The sequence below is a fragment of the Peromyscus maniculatus genome, chromosome 3, assembly GCF_049852395.1.
Source record: "Peromyscus maniculatus bairdii isolate BWxNUB_F1_BW_parent chromosome 3, HU_Pman_BW_mat_3.1, whole genome shotgun sequence".
Taxonomy (NCBI): Eukaryota; Metazoa; Chordata; class Mammalia; order Rodentia; family Cricetidae; genus Peromyscus; species Peromyscus maniculatus.
Genome location: NC_134854.1, coordinates 161,018,819 through 161,035,139, shown reverse-complemented (window position 1 = coordinate 161,035,139; position 16,321 = coordinate 161,018,819). Strand labels below are relative to the sequence as shown.

General features: G+C 48.1%; 1 protein-coding gene across 5 annotated transcripts in view; it reads right to left on the bottom strand.

The window, feature by feature from the left end:
- Aebp2 (AE binding protein 2) overlaps positions 1–6,740 on the bottom strand; it is a 50,185-nt gene extending 43,445 nt beyond the window's left edge. Inside the window, exon 1 of one of the 5 annotated variants that reach the window (XM_076568136.1) lies at positions 6,500–6,740. Coding sequence is in view for 3 of the 5 variants with exons in the window: in XM_042274247.2 (XP_042130181.2) it covers positions 4,994–5,664 (671 nt within the window). In the remaining 2 variants the exon portion in view is untranslated. Of the gene's footprint in view, positions 1–4,329; positions 4,797–4,993; positions 5,746–6,499 lie in introns of those variants that run through there. The other 4 variants (XM_042274247.2, XM_015995374.3, XM_076568135.1 and 1 more) reach the window with 4 other exon arrangements.
- Positions 6,741–16,321: the final 9,581 nt, after the last annotated feature.

The window sequence follows — 16,321 nt, the reverse complement described above, 5'->3', positions numbered from 1 at the left end:
GTTCGAGGCCAGCCTGGGCTACAGAGTGAGTTCCAGGACAGCCACTAAAGCTACACAGAGAAACCCTGTCTCGAAAATCCATTAAAAAAAAAAAAGAAAGAAAAGAAAAAAGAAAAAAAAATTCCCTTTAAAAACTGCCACCAAGTGTAAGTGATATGCCTATGATCCTAGCAACCAATTTGAGGCCAGCCTAGTCTACAAAGTGAGTTCCAGGTTAGCTTTGACTAGATGAGAAATTGGCTTTAAAAAAAAAAAAAAAAAAGTGAGGGTAGAGGACTAGCTCGGCAGTGAAAATGATCCAGGTTTGAATCCCATCACCCACATAGTGTCTTACAACTGCCTATAACGTCAGTTTCAGGGGATCCAGATAATGAGTTCAATCCCAAGTACTAACATGATGGAAGGAAAAACCCAACTCCCACAAGCTGTCCTCTGAGCGTGCACACCCCAAAATAAATAAACAAACAAACAAATGTAGTGGAAAAAATGTAAGGGAGCGGTAGCTGATGCCTGTGATTCCAGCATAAGGGAGGCCAAGGCAGGTGGATCAACATGGGTTCATGGGTAGCCTGAGCTAAAGAGTAAGTTCCAGGCCACCCCAAAGTGGCCAGAAAAGCAGTAATTGTTATGTTTGCATTTGGTTTCATGGGGGGGGGGTGTTGGTTTGAGGTGACTTGTTTTGAGACAAGATCTGGATATAAGCCTTGGCTGGCCTGGAACTCATGTACGATAAGATAAGCCAACCTCATACTTGCTGGTCATGATCTTCCTGCTTCTGCCTATCAGTGATGAGATTACAGGATGGCACCACACTCCCCAGGTAACCTGTAGAGTTTTGAGGGTTTAAAGGCTTGTTTCACTCATAAGTGAACAAGCAATTAAATGTATCAGAGACTAAAATAGAAACAGAAAAAGCTTAGAGGAGCTGCAGATCATTCGGTTGGTAAGAACAAGAGCTATTCTTCCATAGGACCTGGGTTCAATTCCCAAAACCACATGGTGTCTCAGAACCATCTATATATAACTCTAGTTCCAGAGCTTCCAATGGCACCAAGCACAAACATGTACAGACATAACTGCAGACAAAACACCAATACATAAACCAAATAAAACACTTATCAGAGGTCTATCTGGGTCAAAGAGCTCTGTGGCTTCCCCTCTGTTCCTTCCCAGACCAATCTAGGTAAAACTATCGAGTCCACACTGATGCCATACAAACTGTCCTATGGAAGTGTTAAGGCCCTGAGCTAACCGAAGCTCCTGCCAAACTACCTAAGTGACCCATGCTGAAATGGCACTTACAGTCCACTGCACTACCATCAAATTCTCCACTGCTGCAACTTCAACCGTAACAAATGTGGCAGGCAAAGTATAAAATCTAACATTTTTCACTTTTGATTAATCAGGTTCGCTGAGCTGTGTGTGTAGGACTTGCTACCATAAGTCTCAACCTTTAAAATGACTTTTAAACTATCATACCTTTCCGTCCATTACAAAACTCCCTTCCATGAAATCAACTCTGAGTCCAGAGACTGGTGCAATCTAAAGAGGAAATCAAGAACTTTGGATGCAAGGCAGCATGATAGCTCACCTGTAATCCTAACATTTAGGAGACTAAAGTTAAAGCAGGAAAACTGCCATGAGTTGGAGACTAAGTGCCTAGGTAACAAAGTGAGCACCAGGCCAGTCTAAACCAGTCAGACTGTCAAAACCAAAGTGGATCTTTTCTAAACTTAAACCAACTCTGAAATATAAAACTCAAAGCCAACAGGGTGTATTTCAAAACCATCAAGGCTACAATCCAATTTCACTAATAAGGATTCCTCACACAGGTGATAAAGCTACTACCCTGAAATGATCACCACACTAGCATTTTTTTCAGTCGCCAATGCTTAAAAGCACTATGAAAGTAAGAATGGTCAATTAGGTAGCTCAGGAGGTAAATGAGTTTACCTGAGTTTGATTCCCACAGATCATACAAGATGGAAGGAGAGAACTGGCAAGTCCTCCTTAAACTCCACAAGTGCCTCATGGTATACATGCATACATACACACCCACACCCACCAATGTTGAAAAAAGGAAAAAGGAAGTATGTTTGATTATTGTTTTAACCTTATCTGGTCTTTTGATGGCAATGTTACTCTTCACTGAGTTATATAACAAAATTGGATATTCACAATACCAAATGAAACTTACGCAGAAATTCCCTGTCTCCTGAAAGGAATGGGGAGGGCAGCGACACCTCTAAGACACTATAACACCACTTGTTTAGGCCAGCACTATAAGCCACTCCAGCCACACCTTCCTGAGCCATGATGGACTTTATTCCCGACTCCCACAAATTATGGGTGGACAGCTCCCTCGGGAACATCTCTAAAGTCTAGCAGTCCGTGTGACCCAATCCAGGCATTTTCTCAGCCAAGTGTTGTCCAGTGGAAAGACACTTGAGTTTGAGGCCGGCCTGGTCTACATAGAGTTCCAAGACAGCCAGGACTACACAGAGACCTTGTCTAAAAAACAAACGAATCCACAGGCTCTTCTCAGAACCAATCTCATAGCATGAACATATTGTGACCAGCCAGCTTCCTCTTGCTCCCCAATGCCTTCCCTGCACGCTGCCTTGTATTCCCTGCCATGATGAGTTGTATCACCCCCCAGAACTGGAAGCCAAAAAAATCTTTCTTCCTTAAAAACTAAAAAAGTGAATTATTCCAACTCTTGTGAGGGAGAAAGAGTTGCGAACCTTGTTTCACATCCAGCTGCATCTTCACAAATACTGTTTTCAGTGAGACACTCAATTTGCTTCCCCATCTGCTAAATGGAAGTTAAAATAACCCCTCTTGTGCATCATAAATATGAGAATGAAATGGGAACATGGAAACATGAATGTGCACATGTGTGCACTAAAAGCAAAGAGATGGTAGATGTCATCAATGAAACATACACAACAGTGAATAATAGCACATGCTTCATTGTGTAGTTTGAATCAACTAGTGTTTCTCAAGGGCAGACAAGATTTTACTGAGTAACAGCTTCCTGCAGCAGAGAGCAACCCCTAAAATAGGCTGGCCCACATGAACTTCTAATTTTTTTTGAAGATGCTATCTCCAACCACATGCACCCAGTTTAGCACAATTTTCTACGTTTTCCTAAGGAGCAGTCTGTTTTACACCCATTCAAGATCCATTTCTTGAGCTACATTTATGGTGGTTCATGCATTTGGGAGACTGAGGATTTTTGTGAATTCCAGACTATCCTGGGCTACAGAATGAAACCCTGTTGTAAAGAACGTTGGAGGAGAGAGAACAAGTATTTACTTGTCTAGGTTTTAAAGTGTCAAAAAGAATTCCTGAAATTTTTTTTCAGAATATTCCCAATCATTAACTATAACATGTTCGTCTTTATTAGTTAGCAACCAGAATTCCTGAAGACTTCAGAATGCTTAAAAACTTAAAATCAAATCAAAATCCAGGCATGCTGGTGGGTGTGAACCCAGTATTCAGAGGCTAAGGTTGGTAGAAAAGATTGGATTCTCAAGTGATTCTGGGTTAATGTTATTAGCCAGACAACGCCCCCAGCCCCCCAAAATACAACCCAAGGAGAGAAATCACTATGGACTTATAAATCCCTCATCAAAACACTAGCAGATGAGCAAGTTAATGTACTTTAGGAACATAATGAACATGAGATTCTTTTAAAAGTACATTAAAAATCGACCACTTCGATTACGAAATTCTACAAAGCAATCAAAAATTAGAGCAGCAACCGAAGCATACTGCATTTCTTAAATATTCTATCTAGAAAAATAGTAGTGCATTGTTACTTCTAACAAGCTCTAGAAAAGAGCTAATTCTTCCAGACACCTCCCCTATATGTGACTTTAAAAAAAATTGTCAAGGGGGACATAACTCCCACAAAGTATCACTATGTAGTGCCGTTTTAAAAGCCACATCCTAATTTTTTAAAATGTTCGTGGCTGTATCTTGTGACTCCAATTCTTTCTGATTCAGCAAAGTTACTGTAAAGGGCATCGACTCACACTGTTCCTTTTCACAATGGTTTTTCTGTGTTTTAAACTTTCGCTCAGATTTGATGACCAAGATTCAAATCCCCTTAGAGATGATACAACTGACATACATGAGGGATTTGGGGAGCAGTGAGTACATATAACAAACCAACAGTCTTTTTAAAAGTAAAGAAAAGCCAGGGTTGGGGTCTCCTCCCTGCACAAGTTAGTTCTGCGAGATCCAGGAGACCAGCCATATTGGATAACACTTGTCAATTACAGTTCTGACAAGTGTTCCCGAACACCGATGCACGAAGCTAACCTTGTGTACCGAGGTGTACATCAAGGGCCTCTGGAGCTCGGCTGGAGCGTCTGGGCCACTTTGGGGGGCTGTCTCCGGGATAGAGTCGTCCTTCGATCCGAAAGGAGAGCCGCGCCGAGGGAAGGAGGGTGGGGAAAGGAGAGTTGAGGGGGATGGTGAGGAGTTGGAAGCCGCTCAGCGGTGGAGAGGGGCGCGGCGGCCGCCAGGGATTTCCGAGTTGAGATCTGGGGGAGGGGCCGAGAATTCAGGGGGCGGGAGATCGCGGAGGGAAAGTATTCCGGGTCTGGGGTCCCAGTGTCAGGGGGCAAGGGAGATCGCGACGAAGACGTTCCCAGGGCGAGCGGGGTGGGGAAGGAGGGGCAAGGAACGGAAAGGACTGCGGCGAGAAAGTCCCCTTGGGCCCCTCGGCGGAGCCGGGGAGTCTAGATAGGACGAAGGGTCGCCGCAACGAGGGCCCCAGGCTGGGCCGTGGGTCCAGGAGGTGGGAGGGGATCGGGCAAGGGAGCCGCCCCGATGGGGTCCGGGAGGAGTCCCCTAGACGGGATCCACGCAGAGTCCCCTCGAGAGAGAGAGTCAGGAAGGAGTCCCCCGAGTCCCCTCGACGGGGTCCGGGAAGAGTCCCCTCGGTCAGGTCCCGGAGGAGTCCCCTTGGCGGCGCACTGACCTGTCCTCCGAGTCCATGCGGCTCAGCGGTTCCCCGTCCGACGACATCTCCAGGCTGCCCCGCCGGCCCCCGGAGGTCGCGCTGCTCCCGCCTCCCCCGGTGCCATAGCCCTCGTCGCCGCCGCTCGACACCACGCTACTGCTGCTACTCCCGCCGCCACTGCCCGGGCCGCCCGGGCCGCCCCGCGGTCCCTTGGGCTCCTCCAGGCCCTCCTTCCCGTCCCCATCGCCGCTGCTGCTGCTCGCCGCGCCCGGGCTCAGCGAGCGCGTCTCGTCGCCGCTGCAGCCGCCGCTGCTGCTGCCCACCAGGCTCTCGGCGCTGCTCTCCTCCTCGGCGCCGCCGCTGCTGCTGCCCCCGTCCTCGTCGTCCTCCTCCTCGTCGTCCTCGTCCCCGCCCGCCTGGCTGGCGCTCTCGGGGCTCGGCTCCGACATGGTCTCCGCCTCGCCGCCCCCCGCGCCGCCGCCGCCACCGCCGCCGCCGCCCGCTCCGCCGTTCAGCAGCAGCGCGGCCACCGCCTCCGCCTCCGCCTCCGCCTCGTCGTCGTCGTCCTCCTCCTCCTCCTCGGGCGGCTCGGCCCGGCCCCGCGCCGCGGGCCCGGGGCTGCCGGGGGGCAGCGGGCTGAGGCGGGAGAGCTCCTCCAGGTCGGCCATGTCGGTGAGCGCCGCGGCCATGGCGGCGCCTGCTGCTCCTCCGCCTCCTCTCGCCGCCGCCTCCTCTCGCGGCGCGCCGCCTCGCCTCGCCTCCCCCCGCCCCGCTCGCCCGCTCGCCCGCACGCCCGCCCCGAACTCCTCTCGGCCGCGGCCGCCGCAGAGCGGGAGGAGGGCCCGCGGGGCTGCGTCAGGCGGCACACGCGCTACGGAGCCCGCGCGGGGACACGCGCCGGGGCGCGCGCGCACTCTCGCGGAGGCGGCAGCGCGCCTGCGCGGCGGCCCGCGGCGGCCACGCCCCCCGCCCCCCGCCCGCCCGCCCGCCCGGGCCCTCCGGAGTTTCTCTCGGCCTTCCCACGCCTTCCCGAGCCCGGTGGCGGCGGCGGGGCGAGCCACCGAAACCCCAAGTCACTGGCGGGGGATTTTCGCAGCCCTGTACTTCTCTAGAGGAAAACCACCCTCTCAGGGAGTCTGGGGCGAGTGTCCTGAAGAAGGGGGCCATAAAGGGAGCGAGTGTCTGGCCGTCGGAGCGCTTGCCATACTCAGAGACAGCCCACGAAAACGTGCAGAAAGTGAAATAAATCAGTTTTGCGTTTGTCTGGTTTGGTTTTTTGAGACAGGGTTTCTCTGCGTAGCTTTGCGCCGTTCCTGGATCTCACTCTGTAGCCCAGGCTGGCCTCAAACTCACAGAGATCCACCTGCCTCTGCCTCCCGAGTGCTGGGATTAAAGGCGTGCACGCCACCATCGCCTGGCAGTTTTTTGATTGTTAGTTTTTGTTTTGTTTTGTTTTGTTTGAGGGATCGAGCCCGCGTACACAACAGGGTGCCCCAGGCCTCACCCGCAGCCCGGCCTGCTTACCTGCCCCAATGTCCCAACGTTCCAAGGAGGGCAGCTCCGACCGACCAAGTAGGCAGAGGTTTGGCTCAAGGTCCTCGGAGTTTTGAGTTCAGGAGCCGCCGATAAAACCTTAGGTGAGACTGTCCGCGAGCTGTGACTTCTGGCGGGTGGAGCTGCGGCCGCTCTTCACGCGGTTCCCAGCGCCCACATGGCGGCTCACAACTGCCTAAATCCACTCCCCAGAAGAGCTGACGCCCTCTCCGGGGCTGGGTCTCCAGTCACGTGGTGCACATCCGTACCTGCGGGCGAGCACTGACATCAAATGGGTGCGCCTCTAATCCCAGCCCTGGGGTGGGAGAGGCGGGAGGGTCTCTGAGTCCAGCCTGGTCTACACAGTGAGTTCCAGGGTGGCAGTGATACACCGTGAAACCCTGTCTCAAAAACAGAAAGGGAGGGTGTGAAGGAGAAGAAAGAACGCCTGGAAGGAATGATTACCACGCAAACTAGGGGAAAGGCTCTTCCGCTTGCTGGGCCAAGAGTCCCTTTGGTTAGCGCGGAAAGGCTTTAAGGGACACAACTGCACCTTCCCAACTTTGTCATTAACAGTAGGAGGAAGGCACATCTGATGCTCCGGAGAAGGGAGGCATTCCCTCCGACATTCTTAGCTCCTCCCACACCTCCGGGACAGCTCTCTCAGGTAGAGCACGTTCACTTTTCTAGAATTCACTGTGCTAATTAAAAAAAAAAAAAAAAAAAAAAAAACAAGCCGGGCGGTGGTGGCGCACGCCTTTAATCCCAGCACTCGGGAGGCAGAGCCAGGCGGATCTCTGTGAGTTCGAGGCCAGCCTGGGCTACCAAGTGAGTTCCAGGACAGGCGCAAAGCTACACAGAGAAACCCTGTCTCGAAAAACCAAAAAAAAAAAAAAAAAAAAAAAAAAAAAAAAAAACAGCCGGGTGGTGGCAGCGCACGCCTTTAATCCCAGCACTCAGGAGGCAGAGCCAGGCGGATCTCTGTGAGTTCGAGGCCAGCCTGGACTACAGAGGGAGTTCCAGGAAAATCGCAAAGCTGCACAGAAAAAGCCTGTGGGGTGGGGGGGACCGGAAGTAACACGTAGCCTACCAAGGTATCCGCAGCACTCAAGTGTGAGACAGGAGGATTACTGCAATTTTAAGGCCAACTAGTGTGGGCCACAAGGTAAACGCCTACATTGCCACAAATACCCCATTATTATGGCCGCAGTCCTAACCTTTGGATACTATTATATGTAATGTGTTCATGCCAAAAGTGTTCCCCCAGTGGAAGGAAACATCCTCAAAAAATATTGCCTCAAGGGAAAGCAAAAAATAAAATAGTAATAGGGGACACTTATGGTTTCTAAATGCTTCTACAGTGCAAAGTGCTAACCCTAAACACTAACCTTCAAAGTCATTCTTCCAGATAAATCAGGAATGTGTTATCAGCTTGGATTGTACGCCAAGAATGACTAGAATTAGACTGAAATGCGTACAGTTAGTGTATGTGCCAGTTGCTCTGTCCCACATTGGAGATCAGGATTCATTGTGGCTGACAGAGAAAATTCAAATCTTTTTCTCTCCCCCACCTTCTAAGAACTTTATGTGAATATTTCAATCCTCCTCACTCAATAAGACCTGCGTTTGTATGAAGCTCTATTCTAGGAATTTGATGGCCTGGAGCTGTCATCCTTTTCTCCTGGGTGCAGTGACTGCCTTCCTCAGTTTCCTGTGTCGTGAATTTTTTTCAGATTAGCCAGTTGAATAAGATAGTGAGGTCAGACCCCAGCCAATGAGGAAAAGCCACAGCACCACCTGAATGAGAATAAAAACCAAACGTACTTCTTGTCTCCTTGTGCTTGACCTCATGAGCACACCCCCTTGATCAAAGGTGGTTGCCTAATCCAATCCCTTCTGTTACAATGGTGGTCTCTTGCTTTGAGACCCCAATCTTCTAACAAGCATAATTATTAATTGCCCCATAGCACACCACTTCATAAGATACATTGGATTAGGCACTGTATTCAAACACCAACCACAGTACAAATGGGGTCCAGTTAGTATCACTGGCTTGGATCTCACTGATTCTCCTACCCCTAGCACCTAAATTAAGACACTGTGGGACCCTTGGGGTGAAGGGTGTGGAAAGTCTCCTAACGCTCCATCCCATTGCCTTCCCACACTTGACTGCTGTTCTAGGCACCAACCTACCATGATCTCAAAGGCAAACCAAACAGGCAAAGCCAGGGTATACTCTGGAGAAACTGAGATAACTATGTTGACCAGCACTGTTAGGGGAACCTGGAGTGGGCTGCTGTGCCCAGTGTACCAGGCTTTCTGTGAAACCATGCTTTCTGCTTTTGCTCTGAGCTCTGTTTCCTTTAGAGACCTGGATAGGTTTTCATGGGCCTAGACTTGCAACAGATTTGAGTCACAGCTACCCCAAGCTGCATTTATGACTCTCCACCGAGTGACTAAGTCTTTCTTACACAGCTTCTCTCATTCTCTCTTAACTAAAATGAGTCCTGTTCTAAGAAGCAGCCTCCACCCTGTGTCAGTCAGCTTGTCTCTCAGTCTTGCCTCAGCAGGTCACCAGACATGCCCAGGCATGCTGACCACAGAGCGACAGACCTACTTCGCCTATAAACTGGGATTCCTGCCACACTGCAAATTAGATGCTTCTAAAATTTCTCTAAAATTGGCAGCTGGGTTACACTTTGCACCTTGGTCTGATGTCCCTTTATTTAGTTTCTGTGTGGATACTGCCCCAGTGAGCAAGATCAATAGTTCCAGGATGACCTCATCCCCTGAGTGACTTGGCGTTGAAAGGAAATATGCATGAAGAAAGACAGCATCTTACAGATGTTAAAGCTAGAAACAATGACAAGAAGTCTGAGCCATCTTTCATATGATTATAGTTTTGGAGTTGAAGTCTATCAGCATAACCTGACTACTTTGAGATTTTGAAATTCTTCCTAATTTTATTAGCAAAATATTAACAAAACAGCTGTTTGTGCAGGGTTAAGAATCTGCTCACTTGTCTTATCTCCAAAGCATCTGAGTAAGAGAAACGATTTGGAGTGTCACCTAAGCAGCAACAGCAGCAGCCACCCTCCTCTGTGCCTGTCACTGCCTGGGAGCAGAGGTTGATACAGGGAACTCAGGCAGAGTCTCAAGCAGCATGCTCCCCAAACATTGAATATGTTTAGTGTCCACTATATAGCAGATACAATTTCATTTTAAACATGTCTTTATTTATTTATTTGTGTGTGTGTGTGTGTGTGTGTGTGTCCATCCATCCATCCATGTGCCATGGGGCACACTTGGAAGTCAGAGGTCAATTTGTGGGAGATGATTCTTTCCTTCCACCATGTGGGTCTCAGGGATTGGACTCAAGTCTGTCAGACTTGCCCGGTAAGTGCCTTTACTCACTGGTCTACGTAGACCACTCCGTTCCTTTTTCCCCTAGTCTGGATACTAAACCCAGGATCTCAGTCAAGGCAGGCAAGCATCTCTGGCTGAAATGTCCCGGTCATGGCAGGCAAGCATCTCTGGCTGAAATGCTATCGCCACAACTCTTCTCTGCGCTGGGTAAGTGGTGGTGAATAAAGCCTATACACATCTCTGCTCTCATGAAACTTCCACTTTGATCACGTGTTCACACGTGCACTCAGGAAAAAGTGACAGAGTGGTGAAGACACCCTAGCCCACAAGAGATCTGGGTCACCATTCACTTCACCAGTGAAAACATTCTTCTGACGTCATTTCTGCTAATTAATGAACCTTGTGGTGTAAATTTCAATGAAGATTCTTGAAATGCTTAAGTAGCCACCTGGGGAGTATGGATTCCTGATTAGGGCACTTCAGACTATAACTAACCTCCCCTGGAGTGTGAGCTCCTAATAGAACTCTAATGGTAACTCACCTCCCCTAGAGAATAGATTAAAGTTAATTTACACATAAATACATCACACTGTTTGTAAGGAAGTATTTTAAAGTAAATTATAGCCCAGGAGCCTGATGCCAGGACAGGATATGGGGTCCCCCTAGCTCAAGAGTCACAAACCACTTTTTATTTTATTCTTTTTTTTTTTTTTAACTCATTATGTTCTTGAGGATGACTTTGAACTCCTGATCCTCCTGCGTCTACCTGCTCTGTTCATGGCTATATGCTACCACATCCACATATTAAGGCACTAGGGATTGAACCCAGGCCTTCTGTGCACCCTAGCCAAACTCTCTAGGGGCCGAACGGTAACCCCAGTCCCTGTTTTTTAGTGTTTTGTTGTTGGGCCTATTTGTCCCTTTTGTTTTTGTTTTTAGAAAGTGCCTTGTTCAGAACCCAGTCTGTCCTGGAGCTCACTATGTAATCCACCCTGGCCTCAAACTCGAGACAAGACTACAAAAGAAGAAAATAAAATCCAAAAACAAGGCCAGCAAGATGGCTCAAAGGATAAGGGTGCTCCCTACCACGCTTGAGCACCAGGGCTTGATCCCAAATGGTGGAAGGAGAGAAGCCCCCCAGAGTTAGGACTCCCTCCGAGTTATCATCTGACCTCTACACATGTGCCGTGCTCATGCCCACCGCACACAAAGTAAATCAATTAAAAAAAAATTGTTTTCAGTCTCCCAAACAAAAGACACCCTGCCTCAAAGTTTTTCATTAAAAAAGAAAGAGCGTCTGGTTTTGTATTCATTTGCTTGTTATTCAATTCTACGGATTCAATCTAGTAGGGCCTTGAAGTTACGAACTTGCTTAGTAAGTACCACTGAGTTAAATCCCCAGCCCTGAAACACCTTCTTATAACTTTGTAAATCCAAACCTACAATATTTTAGGGGCTGGAGAGATGGCCCAGGGGTTAGAGCACGTACTGCTCTTGCAGATGCCTGGAGTTCTGTTCACGGCATTCATGTGGCAGCTCCCAACTCCCTTCAACTCCAGCTCCTGCACTCATACGCCCACCACAGCCACAGAGACATGTAATTTAAAATAAAATAGATCAGCCAGCCAGTGGTGGCCATGCCTTTGATCCCAGCACTTTGGAGGCAGAGGCAGACTAATCTCAAGTTTGAGGTCAGCCTGGTCTACAGAACTAGTTCCAGGACAGCCAGGGCTATATACACAAAGAAACCCTGGCTTGGAAAAACAATAAAATAAAAGAGATCTGTAAGAAAAAATAACTACAATAATTTTGAGACAGGATCTTACTATGTAGCCCAGGCTGGCCTTAAGCTCAATGTTCCTCTACCTGAGCATCTGGATGCTGAGATCACATGTGTGCACCACCTTACCTGGAAAGCATTCAATTTTCATTGGGGGGTGGGGAGGTATGGATGTTGGAGGATCCCAAGAATCAGGCAGAATTATATAGTAAGTTCTAAGCCAGACTAGACTACACAGCAATTCCATCTTACACACACACACACACACACACACACACACACACACACACACACACACACGAGTGCTAATTAGAACACGCTATTTTGGGCTGTCAGTGAAGATGGCTCAGTGAATAAAGACCCCAGCTACCACATCTGAGGACCGAGTTGGACCCCAGAACCCATCTGGTGGAAAGAACTAACTTCTGAATGTTGTCCTCTGACCACCACTCCACACATGCTGTGACACACATGTACCCCTATCCTGAACATACACACAACTAAATTTTTTTTTCTTTTTTAGGGGATGTTTGGTTGGTTGGTTGGTTTTTCCCTAGACAGGGTTTCTCTGTATAACAGCCCTAGCTGTTCTGGAACTGACTTTGAAAAAAATTTCAAAAACATGCTATTTTAAAAACAGTACTACTGCCTGGCATGGTGGTGAGTTTTGAATTGCTTTGTTTTTCGAGACAGGGTTTCTCTCTGTAGCCTCGGCTGTCCTAGAACTCTCTCTATAAACCAGGCTGGCCTCAAACTCACAGCGGTCCATCTGCCTCTGCTTCTTGAGTGCTGGGATTAAAGTTGTGCACTGTCACCACCACCAGGCTTTTATTTGTTTCAGATTTATTTTATTTACAGCGTGTGCGTGCGTGCGTGCGTGCGTGCGTGCGTGCGTGCGTGCGTCCGTGCGTGCGAGTGTGTGTGTGTGTGTGTGTGTGTGTGTGTGTGTGTGTTCAGGTCTAGAATCATGTTCTGGTGTCTGCTCTCTCCTTTCACTGTGTGGTTTCCAAAACTGAACTTCAGTCATCAGGTTTAGTGGCAAGTACCTTTACTCACTGAGCCATCTCGGTAGCCCCCATTTTTGTCCTTTTGAGACATGCTGTCATCGTATTGACCAGAGGTCCTTCTGCCTTTCCCTCCCAAATGCTGGGGTTGGAGGCATGTGCCACCATGCTCAGCAAATTCATGATTTCATATTCCTGGGCCCTTGGGAATCCACTGAAAGTTTTATTTGTGACTTCAAAAAGGTTCTGTCATGGGACAGATAGTCCTATGTAGGGCTGGCTAGCTCACAGCTGCCTAGCTCACAGCTGGCTGGTACACGGCTGGCTAGCACCTAGCTGGCTAGCTGTGTGAGCCACATCCGTCTGTAATTCTGATACTCAGGAGAGGGAAGGAGTGCTCTCTTTGCCTGCTTGCGCATGCCTAGCTAGAGTCCATTCCTTCACTGGCACTAGAACCTACTTCTTTGGGATTCTAGTGTACACTGAAGACCAGCTGAGACATCCAGCCTCGGGGACAACCAACTACTGGATTCTTGGACTTTCCATTCACATAGCCAGCCATTGTTGGATTAGCTGGACTGCCAACCTGTAAGTCATTCTTGTAAATCTCCTTTCTATCTATATAGACTGATTTATTCTATCAATTTTGTTAGTGATTCTCACCCTTCCTAATGCTGTGTCCCTTTAATTCAGTTCCTCATGTGGTGACCCTCAACCAAAAAATTAATTCTTTGCTACTGTAAAAAAAAAAAAAAAAAAAAGGAGGTGGAAGCAGGAAGATAAGGAATTCAAGGGCGTCCTATCTGTATAAGGAGTTTGCTCCTTTTTTTTTTTTTTTTTTTGTGAATGAGAAGGAATTCTTAAAAAATATTTTTATTTTATAATTAATTTAATTATACATATCAGCCACAGATTCCTCTGTCCTCCCCCACCCCCACTCCATTCCCACCTCCTCCAGGGCAAGGTCTCCCCTGGGGAATCAGCCCAACCTGGTAGATTCAGGTGAAGCAGGTCCAGTTCCCTCCTCCCTTCACCCAGGCTGAGCAAAGTGTCTCAGCATAGGCCCTAGGTTCCAAACAGCCAGCTCATGCACCAAGGACAGGTTCTGGTCCCATTGCCTGGGGTCCTCCCATACAGTTCAAGCTAATCAACTGTCTCACTTATCCAGAGGGCCTGATCCAGTTCCATGGGGGCTCCTCGGCTATTGGTTCACAGTTTATGTGTTTCCACTAGTTTGGCTATTTGTCCTTGTGTTTTTTCCAATCATGGTCTCAATATCTCTTGCTCATGTAATCCCTCCGTTCTCTTGTCGATTGAACTCCTGGAGCTCCACCTGGGGCTTGGCTGTGGATCTCTGCATCTGCTTCTATCAGTCACTGGATGAGAATTCTATCATGACATTTAGGGTGTTCGGCCATCCGATCACCAGAGTAGGTCAGCTCAGGCACTCTCTCAACCATTGCCAGTAGTCTATAGTGGAGGTATCTTTGTGGATTTCTGGGGACTTCTCCAGCATTCTGCTTCTTCCTATTCCCCTGGGGTCTTCATTTATTATGGTATCTCTTTCCTTGTTCTCCCACTCTGTTTCTGATCCAGCTAGGACCTCCCGCTCCCCTAAGCTCTCTTTCCCCCGACCCTTGCCCTACATCCCCCCCCCCCGCCAGTTTGCTCATGTAGATCTCATCCATTTCTGGGTCGTTGGGTGATCCCTGTGTCTTTCTTAGGGTCCTCTTACTAGGTAGCCTCCCTGGAGTTGTGAGTTGCAGTCTGATTATCCTTTGCTTTATATCTAGTATCCACTTATGAGTACATGCCATGTTTTTTTAAAAATGTATTTATTTTTATTTCAAGTGCATGGGTGTTTTGTCTGCATTTACGTCTGTGTGAGGGAGTTGGATGCCCTGGAACTGGAGTTACAGTTGTGAGCTGCCATGTGGGTGCTGGGAATGAAACCCAGGCAAAACCAGCCAGTATTCTTTACAGCTGAGCCATCTCTCCAGCCCTGTCATTGGTTCTTTGTGGCTATGATAAAATTACTCTGACAAGCAACCTAAGGGAGCCAGAGAGATAGCTCAGAGGGTAAAGGTCTTGCTCTGTAACCCTGACAACCCAAGTCCAATCCCGCAGACCCACAGAAAGGCAGAGTCAGAAAACAAACTACAAAGTTGTCCTCTGAGCCTCACATATGTGCCATAGTACACCTTACCCACCCTCCCCCACACTAATAAATAAAGTTTTAAAACAGCAATTTAATGAAGAAAGGGTTTATCTTTAACTCACAGCTCCAGGTTGCAATCCACCATGGCAGAGAAGTCCCAACATCAGGAGCTTGAAGCAGCTGGTGACATTTCATGCCCACTCCAAAGAGAGAAATCAATGCATTCATGCCATTGCCGAACTCGATTGTCCATTCTTTTTTTTGGTTTTTCGAGACAGGGTTTCTCCGTGTAGCTTTGCGCCTTTCCTGGAACTCACTTGGTAGCCCAGGCTGGCCTCGAACTCACAAAGATCCGCCTGCCTCTGCCTCCCGAGTGCTGGGATTAAAGGCGTGCGCCACCAACGCCCGGCTCGATTGTCCATTCTTATATAGTCCAGAATTCCCTGCCCAGGGGATGATGTCACCCATTTAAGATGGGTGTGGTGGTATTGTGTTCTCCAAAACATTGTGCACCCTAATAAATTTATCTGGGGTCAGAGAACAGAACAGCCACTAGATACAAAGGCCAGAAAATGATGGCACTCACACCTTTAATCCTAGCATTCCAGAGGCAGAAATCCATGTGTTCAAGGATACAGCCAAGCATGGTGAGTCACACCTTTAATCCCAGAAAGCGAGCCTTTAATCCCAGGGAGTGATGGTAGAAAGGAAAGGTTTATAAGGCGTGAAGACCAGAAACTAGGAACATTTGGCTGGTTAAGCTTTTAGGTTTTGAGCAGCAGTTCAGCTGAGACTCATTCTGGATGAGGACTCAGAGGCCTCCAGTCTGAGGAAACAAGACCAGCTGAGGATCCGGCGAGGTGATGTAGCTGTGGCTTGTTCTGGTTCTCTGATCTTCCAGTTCACCCCAATACCTGGCTCAGGTTTGATTTTATTAATAAGAACTTTTAAGATTCCTGCTACAGATGGGTTTTCTCATCTCAGTCAAACCAATCAAGATAATAATAATCCCCAACAAGAATGCCCAGAGAGAGGGCTGGAGAGATGGTTCAGCAGTTAAGAGAACTGGCTGTTCTTCTAGAGGTCCTGAGTTCAATTCTCAGTAACCACAGGGTGGCTCATAGCCATCTGTAATGAGGTCTGGTGCTCTCTTCTGGCCTGCAGGCATACATGAAGGCAGAACACTATATGAATAATAAATTAATTTTTTTTAAAAAAAGGAATGCCCAGAGATCCATCTCCTAGATTCTAGAGTCTCTCAAGTTGCAAGAAGTTGTCTCAAGTTGACAGCATTAACATTATATTAAGGCTTATATAAAAGCCCTGCTCTTGAGCCAGCAGTGGTGGTGTATGCCTTTAATCCCAGCACTCAGGAGGCAGGCAGATCTCTGTAGAGGAATTTCTAAAGTCTCATTAAATTAGAAACACAGAGCCAAATACAGAGGTAATAGCCAAAGAGATCAGAGAGCCACGACTACCTTATCTTACCACCTCACCACCATCGC